We start from the raw sequence: 24,364 nt of genomic DNA on the forward strand, positions 1-24,364 counted from the left end.
TCATGCCCATGTTGTTTGTGGACAACAACGTTTTAAAACAGCTATAACTTTTGTTTGAGGCGAGATTTCTTTACAAAAACAAGTAAGGCTAATAAATGTGACTATTGCCTTTCATTTGAGTATTAACAGTTGCAAGGATCAGCTCTAGAACTGAAGTTATTGCAATTAGTCTGATGGGATTCCAATGTAGCAGTGCTGCCAGGGTCAGCTTATGTTGATGACGGAAAATAAATTTTTCATATATCTTCGTTATGTTGTAATATTTTTGAAAACTGATAAATCTTATCAATTTAGACTGTCTTTGGCTACTTTTTCCACACAATTGGACTGTTGTAAATATTCTAGGAGAATTGCATTGAGCATTAGAAGGTAAAAATTGAACAGCTTCTAGCACTGCAGGGGAAGCACCTATCTTTATGAAAAAAGGCTTTTCGTGTTTCTGGATCCACCGTTTTCACGGAAAAATAGTTTTGAAACCCTATATGCACTAGAAAAAAGTTGGGCATGAAAGGGACAACCGAAAATGACCAAATACCAGACGATCTTTGTCAGATCAAAAGGGCGCGTGTTCCGGGTGGTGAGTTGAAGCTTAGGAAGATGAGTGTTACAGCTAAATGTACTGTCTGCCATTCCATGCAGCAGTTTGGAAAAAAAATGTTAGTAACCTTTGTTTTGGTAACAAAGTGCTGCCTGCTTTGAAATGAGATTGGAACCATAAAGGGTATCAGTCTTGCTGATCCAACCAACAGTGTGTACAGTGTGGCATGCAATAGGAAGAACAAAACGTCAAGTATCTATAAGAAAATCAATCAATCATAAGGCCTATTTGATTGTCACTGTTGTTCTTAAAATAATCTTGTATGGACGAAAATTCTTCTACTAACCCCGCACTTAAGCTATTAGTGGTAATTATGAAAACACTATAACCATGCCCTAAAATCAACAAAATTTTGATGAATTTCCCAATCCATGCGGAGCACACGCGACAAACACGTTAACATACCGAACACTGCAAACTAAGTATCAGGTTCACGGTCTGTGTAATTCTTCAAGAACACACGCAAATATGCGAATGGTCACCCGGCTTTAAATTCGAATTTCTACATGCGACGTTACATACACGTTAGCACACGCAACCTACAAAAGCCAACGCGATTAAATACGTTAACATACAAACGCTCGAAGCTCCTCGCCATGCTACACAGAGTCGAATATGCAATCGCGATAATCCACGCACAATTACGCGCAAGATTTCGATGACACAAAAAAGCCTCGATGATTTAGTGAACGCTACTGCACATGCACAGATATCCGCGCGGTCCCAAACGTGAACGAATAAACGTTCATGACCACGCGATCGTGAAGTCCTTACACCTACATTTCTGTAGCGTACACTCAATTTCACAATCAGAATGACAGCCCGCTGTAATTGGCCTTAAGCAGTGTTTTAGTGGGTGACATTTCCCGTCTCGTCTGCAATTGTAGTCAATAATTCGGATACGGAGCCCGTTTGAGAATCTAGCTATACAGCTCCAGTAGGACAATTCTAAAAAAACAAAAGAACATAGCATGCAATTAGCTAGAGATTACTAAGTAGGGAATGTTATGAAAGTTTTAGAACCATAGTACTCAAGTAAGAGCAAGGATGTGAAATATACAGATCGGAAAACTAGGGTCATTAGAGACAGGTTTAAAATCTTACGGAATAATCTTCTGTCTTCTGCTGGCAGGAGTCAAGCTTAGACAGAGTTACTATGAATCGCTAAAGTCTACAAACATATCGGTTCTCGTGGTAAAGTGGGACTGTCTGTCTTTTATTTATTTTTAAGTGCTTCTTATCTTGGAGGTTCAATACTGTCGACTTTTTCGGGTGAGAACTTTCAACGAGATTCTTATACTGATTTTTTTTCTAATTTTTTTTTCGAATATGGAGGTTTTACCTTAGGTCATTCGCCTCTTCGGGTTAGAAAAATCTCTTAAGAAATATCTCTAACCCAATGTGCGGGGTTGGGATGCGAATCCGGGTGAGCTGCGTACAAGGCAATCGATTCACCAACTACGCTATGCCCCCGCCCCTCCTCATTCTAATTTATTTGAAGCGGATTTTGCAAAGCATGTTCTATCTTTGCGACTCTTAGCTAGGATAGTCTACACCATCACCGGATTGTCGTGAATATAATGAAATCTATAAAATGTGCTAAACATTCATTTTATGATTAAGGGAATGTTCCGTTTTTTCTTAAATATCGAAGAAAAATAAGGTACTGCAAATCGGATGTCTATTACTGTACAACAAATCCTTCAATGACTACCTAATCAAACAAATTGCACCTGAGTAAGTTAGCATCATTTCGCATATATTCACCTCTTTCTTTTTTGTTCGAACCTTCTCCCATAAGCATCTTATCACAAGGTGGTGCGCGCTGGATCACAGAGCAGTAAATTGAATTTATTTTACAGCAGAATGCGTATGCTCTCGCTGGTGGGAATACTGAACCAACCGTCCTGGAAAAGTTTATCTGCGATGACATTTATGGCGGTATCATACACCTTGTTTTTGATACTGCCGAGTACTGGCAGCATCGCCAGCGATATCGCAGTCAACAATCTGGAAACGGATTTAGTAGGTGAACACCCGAGGTGTAAATCGTACAATTTGGCATTTACATAAAGTTAAAAGAAATAAAAAAAGTTAATGCTAATCATTCAATTCAAATAACGAATGCAAATGACGAATTACCTCCAGCAATGGTTGTTATTTGCAAGAGCTTATTTTTATTTCTACCAATGAAGGGTGTCGTCGTAATGATTTAATGATATTAAGAATTTTACTGGCTACACCGGGCGTTCTTTATGCAAATTTTATTTTTGTTTTCATCACTATTGTGGAGAATTTATGAATCATCAATTTGATAGTCAAAATCATGCGTTGATAAAAAATTACTCATTGTAATATTACACAAATAAATATACAATATTTATGTCAAGACTAATGAAGTTTCCCCAAGCAGTAAAAGTTTGTATGCTTACATATGCTGTTGATTCCTGGTTGGTAATGCCCACTTGAGATCGTTACATAATTCGTTCGGAACAAGCATTTCAAGACTCTTCCAACTTTAATATCAACGCAGCTGCGAGCTTTATCCTCATTTCGTCATGAGTTGAGCGGAATTCAATTATCCTCCAGTGGCACTTCAAAAGATGTATTGAATTGAAAATTATCGTAATTCAATGCGCACTCTACATTCAGACGGATGTATTACCTACCCTGCGAAACCGACCGCAATCAACGTAATGGAATATGTACAACATTTCACTTTCCCACAAAATTGGTTAACACTTGAGAGTTGACTGAGTTGTGTTTGACGTGACAAATCGAGAGATTATCTTGCCAGCCACGATGGTGTATCAAAATTCGTTTGTGCTAACCGACGACAATTTCAAAAATCGATTTAATCCACCTAGACTTGAGGTGGAATGTTTTTATCATTCTTATTTATCAATATAACTAAACATATTTGCTTTTGAATTGAAAGTACGACAACTAAATGCGGTCAACGGCTTGTTGTAGATGTATAAGCAGAGCCTAAAAAAATTGACATCCCTGCGTGAGCTTGAAAGAAAACGAAATTCAATTCATGCGCGCTGCGATGAATGAAATTTTTAGTTCGTTTCCCTCGTCATCAGTTCTCCCGACGCAGCGCGTTCAGGTTCGGACATGTTTGGTTTCAGAAGCAAATTGAATTTTGTTTCTACGCTAGCTCTAAGAGGGATTATTAAGATAACATGCACCAGATATAGATTACGCAGTTCACTTATGCTCGAAAATGTAGAAGATTCCAACTTCTGCCTTCAAACCGTCCACATAATAACAAATGAATGCTTTGGTTGATGAAAGAATCTATATTTCCTCTGCATTCACGCATGCGATTTTGTATGAAATTTCAGTCAGTTGAAAAAAAAAATGAATGAGGAAGGCGGTGAATCTGAATCTTAGTTTCGGTCAGCGATGCCAATGTTCCAGTTTAAACTGGATTCTTCCAGTTTTTTTTACAACATCCAGTCAAACAGACAATCGGAAAAATTTTCCAGTTTTTTTAAATTTGAGCCAGTTTTATCCAGTTTTTTTAATATTCATTTATTTAGTATTTTTTTCTCGCAAATTGTAACTTGATTCATAGTATTTTCAAGCAAGCCATGAGATGATGCCGAATGCCCTAGAATAAGATTTTAATCCAACGTAACCTAGACTTTTTTATACCACTTGTGAGTAAAACGGTCGGGAATGTACATTTTGATTCGATTTCAAATGATTTTTACTCAAACATAAACGTGGCAGTACAGTGTGTCAAATATTTTGATGAACATTTGTTGAATTCTCAGCTAGTTGCTATAGTGGTATACAAAGAAAGGTTTAAGCGCATCCTCAAGTTTGGTCTTAAATTTAGGATTTTGTGGATAAACTACACAACCTTCCAAACAATAAAATTCGACTAACTATTACAACTACAATCCAATTCGAATGCTTTAATATTTTTTTAATTTGGATAACAATACCAAAAAACCAACTCAAATATTCAGTAAAAGGTATAGAACATGCGTGATTTCTTAAAATTACGCTCATTGAATCGTTGACTTATACATTACAAGGGTAAAGTAATTTTCAAGCATCCAGTTTTTATTCAAGAAAGGTTCCAATTTTTTGGAAAAAAATGTTGGCAACGCTGGTTTCGGTGAATACAAGCCGAAATAGGTAACTGATTTTGAAATTTTGCAGCACTGTGTATAAGCTTTATGACGTCCAATTAAAACGTGTCACGTAGTCAGTTGCTTTCGTGGAAAACAAACTTTTTAGTCTGGAAATAAAGGACGAACACCAAAGAGTTTGAACTCGAAAATTTGTAAAACTATATGGTTTATTTTTATTTTTCTAATATGCCATGCTTTCTTCTTACCATAGCTTATTGCTCGAACTTTCCTCCGAACACGGCCCGTCATTTATACATTAATCAGTGTGACCTCCGGTGTTTTGACAGGATTACATTGAATGAGAACCATGGCACTTTGTCACCCTTCCCATGTCAAACGGAGAAGAAGGCAATTTCATGGCCGGATATTGTAACGCCTCGAACGAGAACAAAATTGCGTAGATGGAAACAGCTGACTATTATCGAGCTTTTTCAGGAAAATAGTCTAAATTAAATAGTTATCAACAAAAATATTGGATTTTTAAAATGAATTATTGGATAAAAATATTTACGGTTTCTAAATAAGTGATCAGTTCGATTGAAGTTGATTGATTTCATTAAGGGGTTATATATGTTGAGGTCGGCCAAAAAATCGATTTTTTTTATTCTTCTATCGTAAAGCTCAGGTTCTTAAGAATGTTACCTCAATTTTTTGTAGATATCGGAGCAGTGGACGCAAAGTTATAGCGTTTTTCATCTTGCTCCCTTATGGAGGTGTTGCTTATACTCGAAACTTTAAAAGCGATTATCTCGAAATCATGTTTCCCAAAAGCGTCTTTGCGGTGACTACGATTGCCGGAAAAGTTTTCAACAGATCTCAAAAATTTTTTTTGACTTGTTCGTAATTTAACCGCCGTGTCCTTGAACGATTCAATTTTTTCGTAAAAATTTTCATATTATTGTTATGCATTTTTTAATAATTTTTTTCTGGTGAAAATAGTGATTTTTTTGGAAAAATCGTCCCCGTTTCCAAAAAGAAGAATTTTTTTTTTAATCGATCGTTCAAGGACACCACAGGTACATATACTAATGATTTTTATTTTTATTTTTATGTTTTCTGTTGGACTGGAATCGTAGTCACGACAAACCTCTTTGAAAAAAACGCGTTTTGCGGAAATTGCTATAGCTTCGACAATTATTGATATTTTTTTATTTTCTCAAGTAGATTTTGCAAATTGGGCATTGTACTACGCTAAATTTGAATTTGTGTTCATGAAAGGTACATTAAATGGCGACATAATCGCTGCCGATAAATTCTGAACGTGTTTAGAATATGGTTTGTTTTTTGCTTTTGTTAAGTCTTATCGTATGTTGCGTTGCGTTGCGTTGCGTTGTGACGATGATTTTGGCGGATTGCACACTGACTTCATCATGTTTGACTGCTGATTATCTAATAAGAGTTGCTTAGGAAGTGGTAAGTAGGAATTCATACCAATCCGACCCATATTAAAACCTCAACAGCATGATAGCCATCATTGCCGGCCGCCCCCATCTCCATCGTTCACGGGGAAGGATAAAGGATAAGGTAGACAGGAAGTGTTGATGCTCCACCTACTTAACGGAAGGACGACGATTCATCAGACTCTTCCATAGGTGTCGCGGAGTTGGTGGTTTGGAAGGGTATCAGGTCTAGGATTCGCTCCAAGCAAACGATGCGACCTGTAAAGCATATTTTATTAGGTAGTTGTTTAGTTAGTCTTCGAGTGCACGATCACTCGAAAAAGAGATGATCTTGTTTAGTTTTTGGTTATTTTTAAACTCTGGGCAGCCGGCTACCGAGAGTATACTATGTTCCCTAAACAAAAACAATTTGAACTCCACACAGCCGATCGTGGGAGTATTGCCTGGAAAAGCTAATCTTATCTGCGTAATGGGCCGGATCACTATTTATTGCAACAGTATTTGGACAGAACTCGCTACTTCTTCTCTACGATATATTTATTGGCTTGAAAACTACCAAGTGACAGCATATTATACTGGCAAAAATAGCGCGAGATGTTATAAATCAAGGAAAGTATTTCTTATTTTCCATATCGGATTGTTTGTGGAATACAAGTATACGAGCGATAATACCGAACACTGAAGGGAAATATAAAGGATTGTTAATCTGATGCACGGGCTTGTTAGCAATAACGGAGCTTTAAATTAGGTTCATAAAAACAGACGCGGCGAATTTTCAATACGTATTGAGCCGTGTTCATAGATACTAGTCAGATTAGTCGTATTGGGGCTAATTTCCGATCAACTATTCATTTTTACGGCAATGTTTTCTCGACTAGATCTGTTCGCACCCTCTCATTCTGTTCGCACCCTCTCATTCTGCGGTCTAAGGACCAAATGTCATCAATAGACTTAGAATCGCGTGGAGGCATGAGATAGGAAACTTGTAAGAATTTTGCTATCCCACCGTTTGACTACCAGAATGGATGGGAGAACAGTAATACTAGCAAATACCGACTACCATAAGAGCGGTGCAAATTTGAACGAGTGACGTAGAGTACTGCACTGAAAAAAGGACCAGGAGTGCGATTTTACGAAGTTTTAGCATCCGATGGCCCTACATTTTCTGACAAAGTGAAGTTCTTGAATGTTGAGATTTTTATTACTGTTTAGAAAAGCAAAAGTATCATAAAGCTAGTGTCAGGCCTTCATGAGACCTCAAGAAGTCACTTTTGGAGGTATTCGTAAATGTAGATTTGTCGGTAGACGGTTCCAAATATAATAGAAAAATACCTAATTTAACACAACTACAGATCACTTGCAACATAAAAAGCTTTTTGTGAAATTCGACAGCTCCATCTTAGGCCAATTCAATAAATTTCCTGCATGAAAGTTTCCATTTTTTAAAAACGGTTTTTAAGCCAAAGCTTTGGAAGTTAAACCTTGGCGTGGAAGTGCCGGTATATTAATATATTCTGTTACTTAGTGTAGAATTAGATTTCGTCATTTACGGCTAATATACAACCGCCAGAAGAAACTTAAAACGTTGGTACACAATCAAGAAAGGCGAATCAGAAAAGGTATATGTCAGTGATTCACTAAATACAGACTGGAAAGAGGGTAATATGGAAAACCTTAAGGTCCGCCCAGATTAAGTCTTCGGTACGGAACAAAACCTCGGCCTAGGAACTCCTAGCATGTTGTTAGTCGCCTCTTACGACATGGGAGCAGTTCCCAGAGGTTCTATTCTTGGTTGAAATAGTGCAAAAAGATTTCAGCCCGCCGGACACCACACGGCTTTTTGTTAAGTCTTATCGTATGTTACTGAAAAAGTCTCATTTGATCCAACTTACCCCGGTGATCAAAGATATCCCGTTTTACGGTACTGGGTGGAATATGACAATGTTAAACCAGGATCTCTGTCTATAGAGATGATGATTAAATCGAAGTACGTCCATACGACCTTGCACCGCGCGCTGAATAAGGTCATATTAAAAGATTCATGTCGAAATATTGAGAAGTGAAATCTGCGAGGAAAGATAGTGCTACGAACTTTTCCCCTAGCATTCCCATCGGTTTGTGAGATGAAAATGCCTCTTGCCAAACCGATCGTTTCCTGTTTGATTTTTTATGTTAACAGAGGAGAATACATTAACTATAATCAAATAATGCTGTGCACATACCCCGATCGGAACCCTATGTGTCAGTTCTGTAAACAGACAGCACTGAATCCGCTAAGAAACATCAAACTACTATACTCAACACCTATACCGTAAACCAGTGTGAGTTTGATCATCGGGGTGACTTTGATCACTCCAAACTTTTTTCGTAGATTCCTTATTTGGCCCGAATAGTCTACCGAATCCTTAAAATTTGAAATGAGTTTTGCTGTAAAACTTATAAAATACTGATTTGTTATATTTTTTGAGTATGCTGTTCGGTTTTTGGGTAAAAAACCACAAAAAAACCGAAATTTTGCTTCAACTTATTTTACGAAGCTTCGTATAGTGTTTATTTTTTATAAAACAAATAAATCTTAGATTTTAACAAGAGTAATAAATTCTAAGTGAGTTTCAATTTTTCTTTAAAGTGGGGTGCGCTAAATTTATTTTAAATAGTTCGCTTATTTTAAAAACAAATTTCCGTAAAACTAGTTGGCAATAATTTCAGATTATTTCCAGCTAAAACTCGCAATATTTTTTATATTCAATACTCCAAAGCGTTAAAATGGATGAAACTTTTTGTACATTGATAAACTACTGAAATAAAATAAGTGTAGCAGTTAAAAATGACATCACTCGGGACAAGCCAGTTGCTTTGAACGTTCACATGTGTCATGTGAACTGCATGGAATTTTTTTTTCTGTCTAACTAGTGCTAATTTGGGTACTAGTTTAGATTCATCGTCTAACTCGACACCCAGATGGTGCTAGTTACTGACGAGATACACAAAAAATAAAACTTAATTTAAGGTTAAAATGCTTTCAGATTCTTTTATTCTAGTTAGGCTCGAATTATACGAATTCTGGTCACTCGAATTTTACAGTAGAATGAAATACTTTGTATAATATCAATTAACATCTATTTTTGATATTTAATAATTGAATATCTTTTCAGAATTAGTCTAAACAAACATTTGAATGAAAAATATTGACATCCAGAATTTAATGTAGGTTATCAAAGTCACCCCGGAATACGAAAGCGGACTTGAAATTGAAATTATTTTTGGACAAATAGTTATAAGCGAACAATTTCAGGTAAAACCATCCAATCTTCTTCACCATATATCAGTACTTGGTTTAAAAATGTTAAACTTGAAAAAAATGTGCTGCGTCGAAAAATATGTAATGATTACTTCCAAAAATGATCAATGTCACGCCGGTTTACGGTAATCAGCCTTCAACATACCTTTCTAAATCACAATCTAACGAGCAACCAATAACTGGTGCGTTTTATACCTCGAATCTAACTGCCAGCACCAGTACGATTGCGTCCAGTACCTCCAAACTAACAACCTGTACCACCATTAAAAAAGCAAACACCGATGAAGACGGATATACAGTAGCGGTTGGCAAGAACAGGAAACAAACAAGAATATCCGATCGTATAACGCAAGAAAGCAGTAACGATGAGGATATGGACGTGAACGGTAATGCGAGAGACGGCAGATGAATTGATCTCCAAGTTGCGGTGGATAACGCAGCTAATACTTCACTGTTAAGAAAAATTCTTGCGCACTGCGTCAACAGGGTCCAACAGGCAAAAATAGAATTTGGTTGATTATTTTTTTAAGGTAGAATACATTTTAGCTTCCAATATAGGAGTCCCGTTTCAAACTACCGGCAGTGGCAGCTGCGTCAGTTTTTGAACATCAATAAGTTCCATTATACTTAGTAGAATGATTTGTTTCTTTTTCTCTTTGAGTTTAAAAATAGTTACGATGTTCTTACATTGAATATTGAACCGTATTCGATTACCATGAAAAACGAAAAAAGATGAGTGTGTAGTGTCACAAACATAACCGAAGTAAAGTAGAATACACTTTAGGCTCTCAATACGATTGATACAATTTGTACTATCTTCCGAAAGTTTTATTGAACCCAGTTATTTCGGTATTTATAATGGAAATACTGAAATAACGGAACACAGTAGTAAGATAGTATTTGTATGATGTTTGGGATATATTTCGGTAATATATTGTAACATACGAATCGTACGTCCATCTAACCTTTACTGCTTGAATGTCTAATTAATATATTGCTTTTTATTTTCCTGCTTGTTTCTTGGCGTTATTCAAACGCACTCAGGAATAGGCACACGACCAACCCTTTATGGAAATGCATCAGTACAGGCGAAATTACAATAGCGCTAGCGTACGCGACATACAAATGCTCGAGAGTTTCACGATAATACAAATTTCGAATTTATAACCGCGGTCTCAAGCGCCAACATTCAAGTGTCCATTCTTCCACGATCATGAACTGTACTCGCCCAGAAGCTTCCGAAAACGCCTAGAATACGGAACTCGTATACACTAGATAACAAGTTTTAATAATTTATAGTAGGAGGCTCCATTGAGATGAAGGAGCCTAATTTATTCATTTAGTCAAAATTTAATATCAAAATGTCCACGCAAATATTCGAAAGCTCACGCGAAGATGCAAGTGGTTACACGGTTATATAAACAAAATCACACGCTAGCATACGCGACATAAACACGCCCACGCGATCTAAAACGTAAACATAGAAACGTTTGTGCCTTTGGCGATAACACAAATCTGGTGACGCATGCGAATATGCATTCGCTGCCATTCGTGAAAACCTACGTCCGCGATCTCACATACATAAAACATTTCGCATTCGAGGTTTCAGCAGTTGCATCTTTAGCTATATGCTTTTGGAAATGTGCTCCGAGTCCTTCCAGATGGACTTGTTCTCTTCCCTTTTCAGCATTTCGTTCTATCTACCATTCTGCCGCTTACGATATGAAAAAACGACATTATCGAATAAACCTGTTGGCTGTCCCTTACAGAGCTATGTGTTTATTGAACATTTTCCGGATCTTCGGTTCGTGGAAGAGCGGACAGAAAATACTCAATGAAGAAATGTGATGTGATCGGGGCATCGGTTCAGAAAGAGCAAGAGGAAAATGAACCGATGCATGGTTTAGTTCTGCTTGATATCAACACAAGCTTTTTCAAAGTTAAATGAATTGATGAGCCGTTCAGAAGAATCGGTTCACTTCAACGAACTGAACGGTTCGGAGCCGCACACTAAAAAGAGTGATCCATGCTTTCAGTCATCACCTTAAAAAACAAACTCATATGGTCAAGGCTTCTGTCTGTCACGTTACATTTTTACGCATATTTCATAAGATAAGTCAGCAAAAATAATAAAAACATATTCTATCACAACTGCACATTATTAAGGTCACTAAGCCGCACATTTTTTCTACAGAAAGTTTTTTTCTATCATGAACCGTTTTCACTTTATTGTCATTTTGATACGTCTGTCACGTTACACAATTTTCGCAGTTAGTTTGGAGGTTGCCCGGCTAAATAGAAAAAGTCTGTTCCGTTGGCCCCCAAATTTGAAAGAAAACAGTTTTAAGTTAAAGCTTAGAAAACAAGGAAGAGTTTGAAATATAATTTCCCTGAAGAAAAACTTTGTTTTCGATTTTATGGAGTATTCTCAATGATCTGTTACGTTACAACCAGAATCTGTCACGTTACAGTTCTGCCTTTTCATTGAAGCAAGGATATCAAGACAATCGTACACAAATCATCCTTAATCTAGGAACTGAGTATTAACGGGAAATTTCATGTTTATTTTGAAAAACATATTGGTTTTGATATACAAACGTGAAAAACTTTTGAAAAGGTCGTAATTTCACGAAGTAACATATTATGTCGAAAGAAAATCCAAAATAACTTGAAAACATTTGCATTTTGAAGGATAATTTTTCGTGAGCATTTTGAATTGAAAACCCATTTTGAAATACATTCTTTAACTAAATTATTTAAAGAAAAAAAAATTAAATAAAAATTCAAAATTAAAAGAATGATTGAAATACGTTAAAACTTTTTATTGTTATTTTCTCTACGATGTAATTATATTTAAAAGTTTTTTTATTTGCAATTAAATTTTAAATGTGTTATGTTTTTTGTGTTTGGTATTTGTGTTTAACTAAGTTTTCTTAAAAAATAATAAAACTTTAAAGTTTTCACAATACACTTTTAAAAAGTGGACTCAAAGTAGTAAGAAAAAATGCAGGTTAGACATTGTATGCATGTTGCTGGTGTGGTCCGCAAAACTTTTTTGAATTTTTGATCCGTCACGTTACAAGTTATTTGGTTTCCATTACTTCACAACTGAAAATAAGCAATAATCCATATTCATCAAAATTTATTAAGCAATATCATCAAATTTTAATTAAACTGCGATAGAAAAATGTGGTTACAAGCAAAAAGTTGAAAATATGGATTTTGTTTACCTTTTTATCTCCTTACGGTCTTTTAGTCATTTTCAGGTCATGCAAGTAGCATCAACAAACTTTCATAAATGACACACATGAATTTTTTTTCTGGGATCACCAATCATATTTTTTAATATTAGAGGTTATATACATACGGAAAACAAACAGTTTGACGCAAAATTTGATAAAAAATAATTTCGCCTGTGGTTGCCATTTTCGGAGCCTTGACCATATACACTAGAAGTCCCGAGCGCCATGACCGGATGCTCTACTGATATTGGTTAACTCACTCCCTTATAGATCTGAAACGTACATTTAAAGTCGTAGTCCGCGCGGACATTAAAAAGTTCACGCTAATATTTAGACCTGGTTATACAAAAAACGTGAAGTCGTCACACACACACACATTCCTCACACGATCAAATTCGCTAACATACAAATGCTCGAGCGTTGCGCGATAATCCAACCGTGATCACAAACGCGACCATGCAGCTGCGGTCATCACCCCAAACTTACAGCTGCGACCTCGCATTCAAAAAACACCTCTATTTATTTATAAGCGCGGTCTCAATGCGATTAGACAAACGTGCGAATGGGTCATGTACGGAAGCTCCTACTCTCCGTCCTAGCAGCCTAGGTCAATGCTTTCAGTTGGCCCATTCTCAAAATAAAAATAATTAATCCTATACATTACACAACGAGATTCATGGGGACATAGCCGGGAGATATGTGGTATGGAGAAACTCACACTTTTATAGTATCTGAACCATACACTCAAAATTAAACATCAGACACGCGATCCGCTCGAACGTTCAGAAACCCAGCTGAATATGCAAATGACCACACGGTTGTATAATCGAATTGAAATGTGCGAAGTTCCATACGCACCAGCTTACATGACATACAAACGCCCACGCGATCGAACACGTTAACATACAAACGCTCCAATCCTTCGCGATCATCCACGCACACGAAAATGTGCCCATGATCTTGCAAACAACATGACAATACTATTTCTGGGTTTGTCTTTGAAAATCATGAAGTTTATATTGGCAGTAATGGTATGGTTTTGTATCTGGCCAGTACCAGAGTTCCCCCGGGGATAACCGAAACTGTTTCCAGGACGGCAGGTGTTTGTATAGTTTAGTATCTGGCTAGTACTAGGGTTCCCCGGGAATATCTGGAACTGGCCCAGGATGGTGGTCCCAAAATCATTCTTAAATGCCTTTTAGGAGTCTGACTTCAGCAGTTAAATATTTGGTCACCTTCGAACCGGTTCCAGCAGGAACTCTCTTCAGGAGCTCGCCTAATTATGCATTGTTTGGTCAAATTTTGATGATATATAATGTCTATAATCAGGGCTACACGAATATCATTAATTGTTACCAAATTGATAACGTTTAATTGTATATACTTTGTTGTAAAAGGAAGTTGGTGTCATTTTTACCCGATCTGACCAGACCGAATAACTCCGGGCAGGTAGACATTTGCGGCAATTTTAATAAACAAATCAAAACTAGAGACCCGTACGAGTCCAATAAAGTCAGAAGTAAGTCGATACATTTAAAAAAGCAAAAAAAAAGAAATGATAAATGCTCGTTCCTACGCGATCATGAAATCTACATCGCCCTGCATCTGAACCGTACACTCAATATCAGAATCACCACCCGCTGTCATTGGTCTTATACAGTGTTTAGTGGGTGACATTTCCCGTCTCGTCTGCAATTGTGGTGAGTGATTCTAACAGAGAGCCCTTCCGAAAACCAAGCTTTACAGCTCGAGTTCCAATTCTAAAAACGATTCCACGCATTATAAAATCATAAAAGAGTCAGTCGAGCTATATCCATGTCAAATAAACTAATAATAAAAAACCTGTTTTAATCCTCCAAGCGGTGCAATTGTGCCTTTGTCATTTATCATAGCTCGGGAATAACTTTCATTTGAAACTGTGCTAAGCGTTTCAGCCATTCCCGAGAAAATTTTTTTTTTCAGAATTCGATTTCTGCAATTTTATGTTTCGGAAATTTTAGTCCCGGCTTAAGGTGATGGTCCCATTTTCGCCATGTTTCTATTATCACCCTACCCATTAGAAGCCGTTGGTTAGAGTAGTGTCTGCCATCTTTGTTCAACGCATTGAGTCAAATGGTAGCGCAACAATAGGGGCACTCGATTCGAGTTTTCGTTGCGCTTTTCAGCGCATTTGTGTTATTATATTGGTTAACAACGAAGCAAAGCTATTGATGCCAATTTTTACGCATTCCATTGATTGTAGGCCGAGAAATAAATGAATTAGTGAGGCACCCTGCTTAGCATGGTGAAAATAGGCACTTTATCCTTTATGGGGATTTCTTATATGACCGGACGATTCATTCTATATTTCCGGAACCATTTAACCGATGCGTACGAAATTTCATAGCAGTCTGTCGAGATAATGTACATAATGTAGATAATCATTTGAGATTAATTTTATGAAAATCTGCCCAACCATCTCCGAGAATCTAATGTGAGTTTATTAAGGGGGGCGTCTGCAAAGTAGTCAAACCAAAAGTAATTTTGTTTAGGCAGGTCAGGGCTAAATACATTAGCCCTCTTAGCCAAGTCACATTCAACGATTTTTCAAACTCCCATCAAATTGAAATGGTCGGTACGGTTGTCCACGTTTCTTCCTTATTCAAGGTTCAAAATAATTCGCTGATTAAATAAATAATTTGATTACCGTATAATTTTGAATCTTCTTCATTTTGTACACTGCACAGTTGGCCTGGCCGTTTTAATGAATGTATCACATACTACATGTGCCACAAACATTAATATTGACAAGAAAAAATGTAGGCGAACGTCTGAAATTTTCCAGGACCTCTACATGTATTGGCTGTGTAGGTGTAGACTAGTCTAGACTAGACAACCCGAAAGTAATTTTGTTTTACGATTTCGAAAGTAGGGTAACAATGTACCTCTTGTGTAATGTAAGGATTTATTTATACATTCAGTATGTACGAAAAAAGGATTTTTCAGTCAGTTCAGATGCGAGCGTGCCAAGAGTCTAACCATTTCCACGTCGAGGAGCGCCACGGCGGACATGATAACTTTTGATACAATTGTCTGATCTAGGAAATTTAGTAAAATTTTTAAAGCTTAGACTTGTAGTTACTCGATGAACCAAAAAAAAAAAAAACTTCGGAAAATGGCTTCAAAAAACCGAAAAAATTTATAGTGTAGTGTAGAATTCGCTCACAATAATGGGGAGAATTTTTTTTATTCAGTTTTCCGTGGTTCATCGGTTGGCTACACATATTTAGCATTTGTTAAAAAATCAAATCAATCAAGTTGAATAGTTTTTGACTAATCGAGTCCGACAATTTGTAAAATGCGGTTTCGAGAAAAACGCTATTAATATTGCCGATACATTAAAATCTGCATGTTTTACAGCCAATACGCGCGAGGAACGTATGGTTGTTTGAAACAAAAGTTCAGCGCGGCCACAGAGATTGCGGAAGACTATTCTAGAGGTTCAATACTAACAATTAAGCGAATAAAAAAGAAGTCGTTTCTTTACCCACAACACCAGACGCCCCCCTTAATTTTGAAAGATTGTCTGTTTTCCCGGGCACGTCTATGATGGTCAATGTGGTCAACACGACTTCGATGGGGCGTCAGTAACCTAGAACTACAAATGCAAAATGTATGGCTCCCATTTTAGGAGAAAAACCCTTTTTTCATCGCGGTATCGGTTTGAATAGGAGTTTTCTATGTGACCACACTCTACAATCCGTAACTCCGCAGCCGGAAGTCAGATCAAAATGGCCTTTAAAAACAGTTTTTGGGAACGCAACACCGTTCATTTAAGACTGAGTTTGGTCAAATCGGTCCAGTCATTACTGAGAAATCGATACAACTGTCATTCTGAATTTGGCTTTCAGAACCGTCGATGGTGGCCAATGTGACCACAGAGATTTTGAATGACTATTAGTGACCTAGAACTACAAATCCAAGCAGTTGTGGTCTCATTTTCGAAAAATTTTCACCTTTTTACATTCATGGCAGTATACGTTGAAATCGGGATTTCATCAATTTCGGAATCGGAAGTAGGATCAATTAGAAATGAAATAGCAGCTGATGGGAACGTTGGACCTTTCATTTGAGACCAAGTTTGTAAAAATCGGTAAATAATTTGCTGAGAAATAGATATGATATTAACTAAAGGAGTTAGCAAGTTATCCGGGGGCATCAAGAACCGTCATAAGTGCCCAACGTGGGCAAGGTGACTTCGATGGGTCATTAAAGATCTAGACACGCAAATCCAAGTAATGTTGTGCACATTTTAATATGTATTGCCTCATTTGGACATCATGGTGGTACCAGTTCATATGGGAATTTGCCGTGTGATCGAACTCTTCAACCCGTAACTCAGGAACCAGAAGTCCGATCAATAAAAAAATCAATAGCGATATGGGAAGGTTGTACAAATCGGTCCAGCCATCTCTGAGAAAAATTGGTGAGATTGCTTGACACATACATACATACATACATACACACATACATACATACATACATACATACATACATACATACATACATACATACATACATACATACATACATACACACAAATACATCATTTTTCCTATCTCGACGAACTGAGTCGAATGATATAAGAGATTTGGCCCTGCGGTCGAAATTCCAACCGATTGCATAACCTTTCTATATAAGAAAGGCAAAAAGAACATAACAGTGACACCATTGTATCTATACCAATGTTTGGTCGAATTTGAATAGTGAGCAATCAACTTCGTACTGTTTCCGAAAAGGCAGCAATATCTCCTGAAGGATAAATTTCTCGGTATTTGGTTTCTTTTCAGTCCAGGTGGGGAGACTTGACCAAGCGCACGATTCTATTTTTGACTATGGCGTCTTCTATTCAGTTCTTAAATTTTTTTCAAAAATATTTTTATACTTGTTTGAATCCCTTAAGGTAATTTTAAATGTCTAAGACTTACTAAATTTAAATTAAAAAATAAATTTTTATCAAACTTTGTATGGACATATCTACTCGACTACTAATTACTATTAAAGTACTCATATATCATCTTATTCCTTATGAAGCAGTGAAATGATTTTACATAAATCGGAACATTGGAATAGTTGTTACTAAAATTTGCACGACATTGAACGCAATAGCTAATGTTGGGGAGACTTGACCAAACTTTTATGGGGAGTCTTGACCAAGTGGCAATAAGCTGAAGAAAGATACAAAATTCCTGATATTTATCATACTTTGGTATTTACCGATAATGTTAATCACGCCACAAAAAAATCCCACCTCAAACATCACTCCATATATTTTAGTATTAGTCAACAAAGTTAGCAATAATATGACTGATTTCTTGACGTGTGAACATGCAATGTTAGCAGTACAGTTAATCATTAAAAAGAAATGCATTTAACAAATCGAAACTTATGAAATGCAACTCTTCTATATTTTTACTTCTACCTAAGGATCTCGATAATATGGGAAAAAATAATTACAGTATTGTTTATGCAATAATTTTTTGCATCTGATTTTTCAAAATTATCTTGGTCAAGTCTCCCCGCAGTGGGATCAACGATCAACGAAAAACTTTTATAACTTTTGAAAAATCAAATTAAAAATTCTGCAAAAAATCATGAACACGCACAATTGAGGGATTGAAGGATTTTTTTTGAAATTTATGCATTATGAAAACCTGGTCAAGTCTCCCCATGTTCCCTTATACTATTCTTGTCCAGATAATTGTCAAGAATAGTCCACAGCTATACAAAATATCATAAAGTTTCCTTAAGCATTTATTTACCTTTAGATTTTGCTTCAAATTGCAGTCCGGTTTAATTTGTGTCTTGAAATTTCTCATACCGGCCCCCTCTTCCTTTCTTTTTCGACATGTTGAGGATTGTGATCTACTAAGGATAAAATTGGGTAAAACCAAATTTTCGCATGATAGGCACAAAACCCTAAACTAAATCAGTTACGGAATTGGTGTTTCGACTTCGTTTCATCAGAATCCGACACTAACTTAGTGACAGGACTAAACTATCGCCAGATTAACGCTAGCTCCACAAAACAGAGACACAAATGATTACCGCACTGTGGGCCAGTTTAAAAGAAATTATGATCTAAACGTAAAACTCAACGGTTCCCATAAGATGTTAATTTTGGAACGCTGAATTAAATAAAAAAAACTTCTATTCTTTTGGGTTGTTCCAAAAATTATTACGAATAAAATGTTTTGGGCTCTTGGTATTTTTTTGAAAATTGGTGTGTTAATTAGAATAAAAGCGTTTTAACCGAATCGATTTAAAAAGCACACTTTTGAAAACTAAAACCCAGGTGATATTCGTCTTATGCCCACTTTCCCTACCAGATGATTCAAATCCATGTAGCATCAAATCTTTCAACAAGTCCGAACCGATGATTTCATTGTGATGAACCTAATCAAAAGAACCAGCTACTAAATCCAATATCCGGTACAAGCATTAAATTGTTGGTCCAAATACAGAACACAACACACTATGTCACTGTCAATTAGTATGATGAATTATTCCCGAGTTGTATGGTTTGTTGGATAAGGAAATTGGCTCTATGTTTGTCGGAAATTTGACTTTAGTTGAATGCTGCTTTTCTCAGGAAATGGTATCATCCTAACTTTTAATTGCGAAGCATTTCTTTGTCTTGCTAGAACTTTTCTTCCTGCAGTTTCACATTGTTGATTCACAATATTTTTGATTTTGCTTCTCTTTACAGATCATAGACATAAGAGATATCCTACGGGTGCCTAGTATAGAGCAGATGAAAGATGTATATATTGTTCAATGCTTAATGGAGACTGATCTATACAAACTACTGAAAACACAGGTACGTATTGAGCTGAGATACTTTTTTAATAGTTCTTCATGGTATTTGTTATCCATTTTCCCCTGCACTCCAGCAACGGGTGTGAAACAGCTTATGTAACCAGCATGGCTTTTTCTTCGGCGAATTCCGTTACCTGTTGAAGACTTTTCCATTTAATCCTCGAAGCATACTAAATAGCAGGTAAACCAATGCATGCGTCGTCGTCCCCATTTAGTGTACTATGCTGTGCATAGAAAAAAAACGGAACTTCGGAAAAGCTCATATGGCTCTTCAAAGTTAAACAACTTCCACCATTCTCGTCGTACAATGAACACAAAATGCTGAATAATTCATACTTTCTTCCTGAGGGGTGGAAACATTGGAAGGCAGAATAAAAACATTAGCTCAACCGAGACGGTCGGTACCTTTCAAATAGCGTCCCTTCGGATGGTACCCGTAGCAAATTTCCACACCGAGCTGTGTCTCGGATTGAAATGGCAAACTGGATGCTTTTGAGTTTTTCAAACAATAACTCAAATAAACATAAATCCTTGCTCTTGTCTACATCTAGTCTCCGGTCCGGCAGAAGGGTTAATATTCATATTTTTTCAGGTTCTAGAAAAGCACCTCTCAACTAAAATAACGTATTTTCAATCATTTTTCGTTCAGTGCATTTATCCAAACTGCTTCCTAACCACTGGTAGATTGCAAAATTAACCTGCAGGCAACTGAGAAAAGCTTGAAAAACTTTTCCAACCGAAGCTAAATTATGTACCGCCGCCTCCATAGTTCTATTGTTCGGGTATGCTTTCGTTTCACTGGTTGTTTGTATGCAGATAGTGCTGGCAGCACTTTTCAAATTTTTTCGCTCGTATCTTTATTTAACCTATTGTGGATGCTACTGTCTGTTTTGGACAGTTTTATGACATTTTTTGCAGTGGATCAATACAAGGTTGACAATAAAAACATTCCAATATAGTTCCCGTTTTAAACAACTCAGTTAGCACTATTTCAACGTCTACGTCAGAGAATAAATGATAAAATTATCTAGAGAGAGGGAGAGTGTTTTGTCATTTAATTATGTTTATAACTTTGTTTTTATTGATAATCTCCTTGAAGCAGAACCGCATTCCTCGAAGGCTTATGAAGCTTAGTCTGGCTTTTAATTTTTATTTCAATAGAAACGTAAATTCAACCCGTTCGCCCAAACAGTTCAAAAAGAAAATCGTATTTTTGACTGCAAATAATATGAATTATAAAAATATGTCAATATTTTTTGTTAGGAAAACTTTTTATTGAAAGCATCTGCATGATCCAAATACACTGAAAAAGTTTCATTTACGCCTTTAAACGATAAACATTAGATTTTTGACATTTTACGATGGGGTAACGCGAATAACTTTTAAAAAGGGCATAATAACACGAATTAACTGTTTTTGTTGGAACAAAATTTCAAATATCTCGAAAACTATCGCATTTTGGAAGATTTTTGACAAATGTATTTTGATTTAAAACGATACTTAGAATTAAATTCTGCAATTACAGTTTTGTATGTTTATTAGTATGAAATTTAAAAACGCGTAGAACTAAGTTATTTTTAGAAAAACTTTTTTACCGATGAGTTTCTCAAATGACTCACATTCAAAATGTTTCTTTTCCCATTAGGTTTTTGTTCACAAAATGTAAAAAATTAGAAAAAAATGGGTTGTTTTTGTGAAAAATAACACCACTTTTTCAGTGTATATTTTTGTCGTACAGAAATGTTCATTTCCTGTAACTCATTCTCAAAAAGTTTTGTTGTATAAAATACAGTAATCGAACAAAAAATTGCTCTTGAGTCAAAATAATCTTACTGATTGTGAAAAATGCTTAGTCTTCCATGCTGGTGAAACGTGTAAAGTTTCATAGGAATCTAAGATGGTCGGTCACGATTTTCAATATTTTCGGGCGAATCTTCCTCATTACGAAAACGGGACCATGAACAAAAATCATGTTTATAATTATGTCTTTATGCATGAAGGGCACAAAACCTAACTATAACACTAGTTTACAAAATAAAAATAAAAATCTGAACTTCAATATTCGAACACCATTTCTAATGTAAAATTGCGTGCTGAATCCGAAAATGAGGACCAAAAAATTTACAGTAGAACAGTTTTCGAGTTACAGTGAAAAAATGAATTTTACCGTCAAAATTAAAAATATAATTTTTGAGATTGCTTTATCTTGCCGAAAATATTGATCACACGCTCTTTTTTCTTTAAAAAATGACGAAAAATTAAGAAAAAGTTCAATAGATTCGTAAATGACGTCAAAATCCGTAGTCGCTTTAAAACAAAATGTTCTAACGATCGAAAGTGCATTCAATTACCTTTAATTCAACATAATAATATTTCATATCGATGCACTACAACCGAAGATATTTGGATTTTACTGAACGTACTTTTAATTTTAAAGGTAAAATTAATTTTTTCACTGTAACTCGAAAACTGTTCTACTGTAAATTTTTTGGTCCTCATTTTCGGATTCAGCACACGATTTTACATTGAAAATGACCACTAGCTTATTTAGTTCAGAAATGCTCTAAACTAGTGTAATTAGTCCAGGTGTTTGCGTTTCGACTTCGTCTCTTCAGAACCAAGGCACTTGACTTGATGCATAAAGACGGTTTTAAGCCAATTTTATCCTTATGGAGTAATATAGCATTTTGCTTGCATTCGCTTGCTTAGCTGAAGAGACGAAGTCGAAACGCAAACACCTGGACTAATTATTTTTCATGTATTCGTAAACTGGTTTATGGTTCCTAGTATATTAGTCGCGACTTACGATTCTTGCTCGTGAAATAGTTCACAAAATAATGAAATATTCACGGAGTCATAATTTAGTTCATGATTCCTAGTATACGACTTAGGATCTATCTTGCGTGCTTGTGATATTTAGAAGTTATCCCTAATCATTTTTAATATCATGTCTATGTTTTATGTGAACTATTTCACAAAATGTGGAGTCTTATTCCTAGAATCTTTTTTGTGTCATGCACTATTCTATCGAATGTCATATATGTTCAGCTGCTAGCGACAACTAAGAGGCACGAGCAAGTAGTTATAAGAAAGCTATTAGGAGCTAGAAAATCGTTATTCATTTGACAAGGTTCATAGTTACAGGTTAAGGTTATAGAGCCACAACTCGAGCTTGTGACATATTTCACAGAATAAAATACCGCGAATCAGTCACACTTTTATTTTTCTGTTTATAGTGTCACGTTACTCCGAGTAAAAAAACGATAATAACCAAAGTATAACAGATCACGATAAGTCGAAGAGATGTCACTCCACGTGTCAAATTCAAACGTAAGCTCTAGAATAAAATATCAACATCAGGTGCAAATAAATTACGAAAATCGTTACTAAGATCCTAAAATCAAGAACATAAGCCACACTACTCGTGACAAAAATATCAAAAATCGTGACTAAGATTTTGAAATCATGAACATGAATCACTGTATTCATGACTAAAATAGCACGATAATGTTAATAGAAATTACGAAAATCTCGACTAAGATCCTGCAATCATGAACAAAAATCACGTTACTCTGGCAGAAAAATCCGATAGTAAGCTGATGAATAAAATATCACGGTAACGTGACAAAGATTACAAAAATCGCGAATAAGCTCCTGCAATAATTAACTGTCGGCTGTGTATTCCCAAATCATGAACAAGAATCATAACAAGAAATAACCCTACCAAACATTCGAATGTAACGCTATGTTAATATTCGGCGCGAATTAGTTGTTTGGAAACATAAAAAAATTCATGAATGCGAGGTTTATTACTCATAATCAGAGGTGGGAAAATACCGGTTGAATACCGGTACGGTAAACCTAATCTCCACACGTGTTTGTATTTCCTTTACATTGTGTGCGGTCTTACCCCTGGTTGTGTTTCAACGAAACACGAAAACCGAGTTTCGTTTGCACAGCACCGCGGTTTGGTTTTGATTTTCGTTTACCGGTGCACGAGTATGGGAGGGAAACACGAAAATAACGAAACCAAACTTCGGTTGTGTTGCGGTTGTGTATTCGGGTTGATGTTTATCGGCTATGCTAGTGCTGCTAGTATTTTTATTAAGAATTCTAAACAAATTTATTTTGGGTATAATATAAGGTATGGCGTTCCTTAACTCAATATTGCGACATTTTCATAATGATTTATCATCAGGAAGTTTGCAATATGGGTATGTTTGGTATGAGAAACTGCCCAAAAATCGAAAGTAAAAGGAAATTTAATAATCTCCGCTATTTTTATATCTATGATAGCGGATCAAAATTTAAGATGACGGTATATTCAAGATATTCTGTCATCTAGAATTACGCGGCATGGACATTTTTAATATAAGAAATATGTCAAAAGATCGCAAATTAATGCCTGCCGTCATTTGAAATCTGATATGGCGAGCTATACTACTGGCATTCAATAACCTTTTAATGGTAAAAAATCATGAAACAAGGGTATTTTTGATATCAAAAAGTTGTCTAGAGATTAAAAATTGTTATTCGTCGCCAATTTGCATCCCAATATTGCGTTATTTTTACGATTATTTAGCATTTTAAAGCATGCATATTTAAATAGGCATATACTTCCTAGGAAACGAAACTTGAATTGCGTCGTAAATTAGAAATTCAAAATGGCGGAATTATATTAAAAATGATAACCTATTTATGATGAAAACAACTAGCATGGTTACAGTATGAACCAATATCCACATTAATTATTGAAGGTCATCCATAATGTGTCAAAACGGTGTACAGTAACAGGAACAATAACAGAAATATGT

At 36.0% G+C, this 24,364-nt stretch overlaps 1 protein-coding gene across 3 annotated transcripts in view; it reads left to right on the forward strand.

Moving 5' to 3' along the window:
- The window catches only part of LOC131678837 (mitogen-activated protein kinase 1), a 301,065-nt gene that overhangs the window by 232,498 nt on the left and 44,203 nt on the right, over window positions 1–24,364 (forward strand). For all 3 annotated transcript variants that reach the window (XM_058959234.1, XM_058959233.1, XM_058959235.1), the window contains exon 4: window positions 19,441–19,551. In XM_058959234.1, the coding sequence (XP_058815217.1) occupies window positions 19,441–19,551 (111 nt within the window). The remainder of the gene's footprint in view (window positions 1–19,440; window positions 19,552–24,364) is intronic.

Source organism: Topomyia yanbarensis, chromosome 2 (genome assembly GCF_030247195.1).
Source record: "Topomyia yanbarensis strain Yona2022 chromosome 2, ASM3024719v1, whole genome shotgun sequence".
NCBI classification, from domain to species: Eukaryota; Metazoa; Arthropoda; class Insecta; order Diptera; family Culicidae; genus Topomyia; species Topomyia yanbarensis.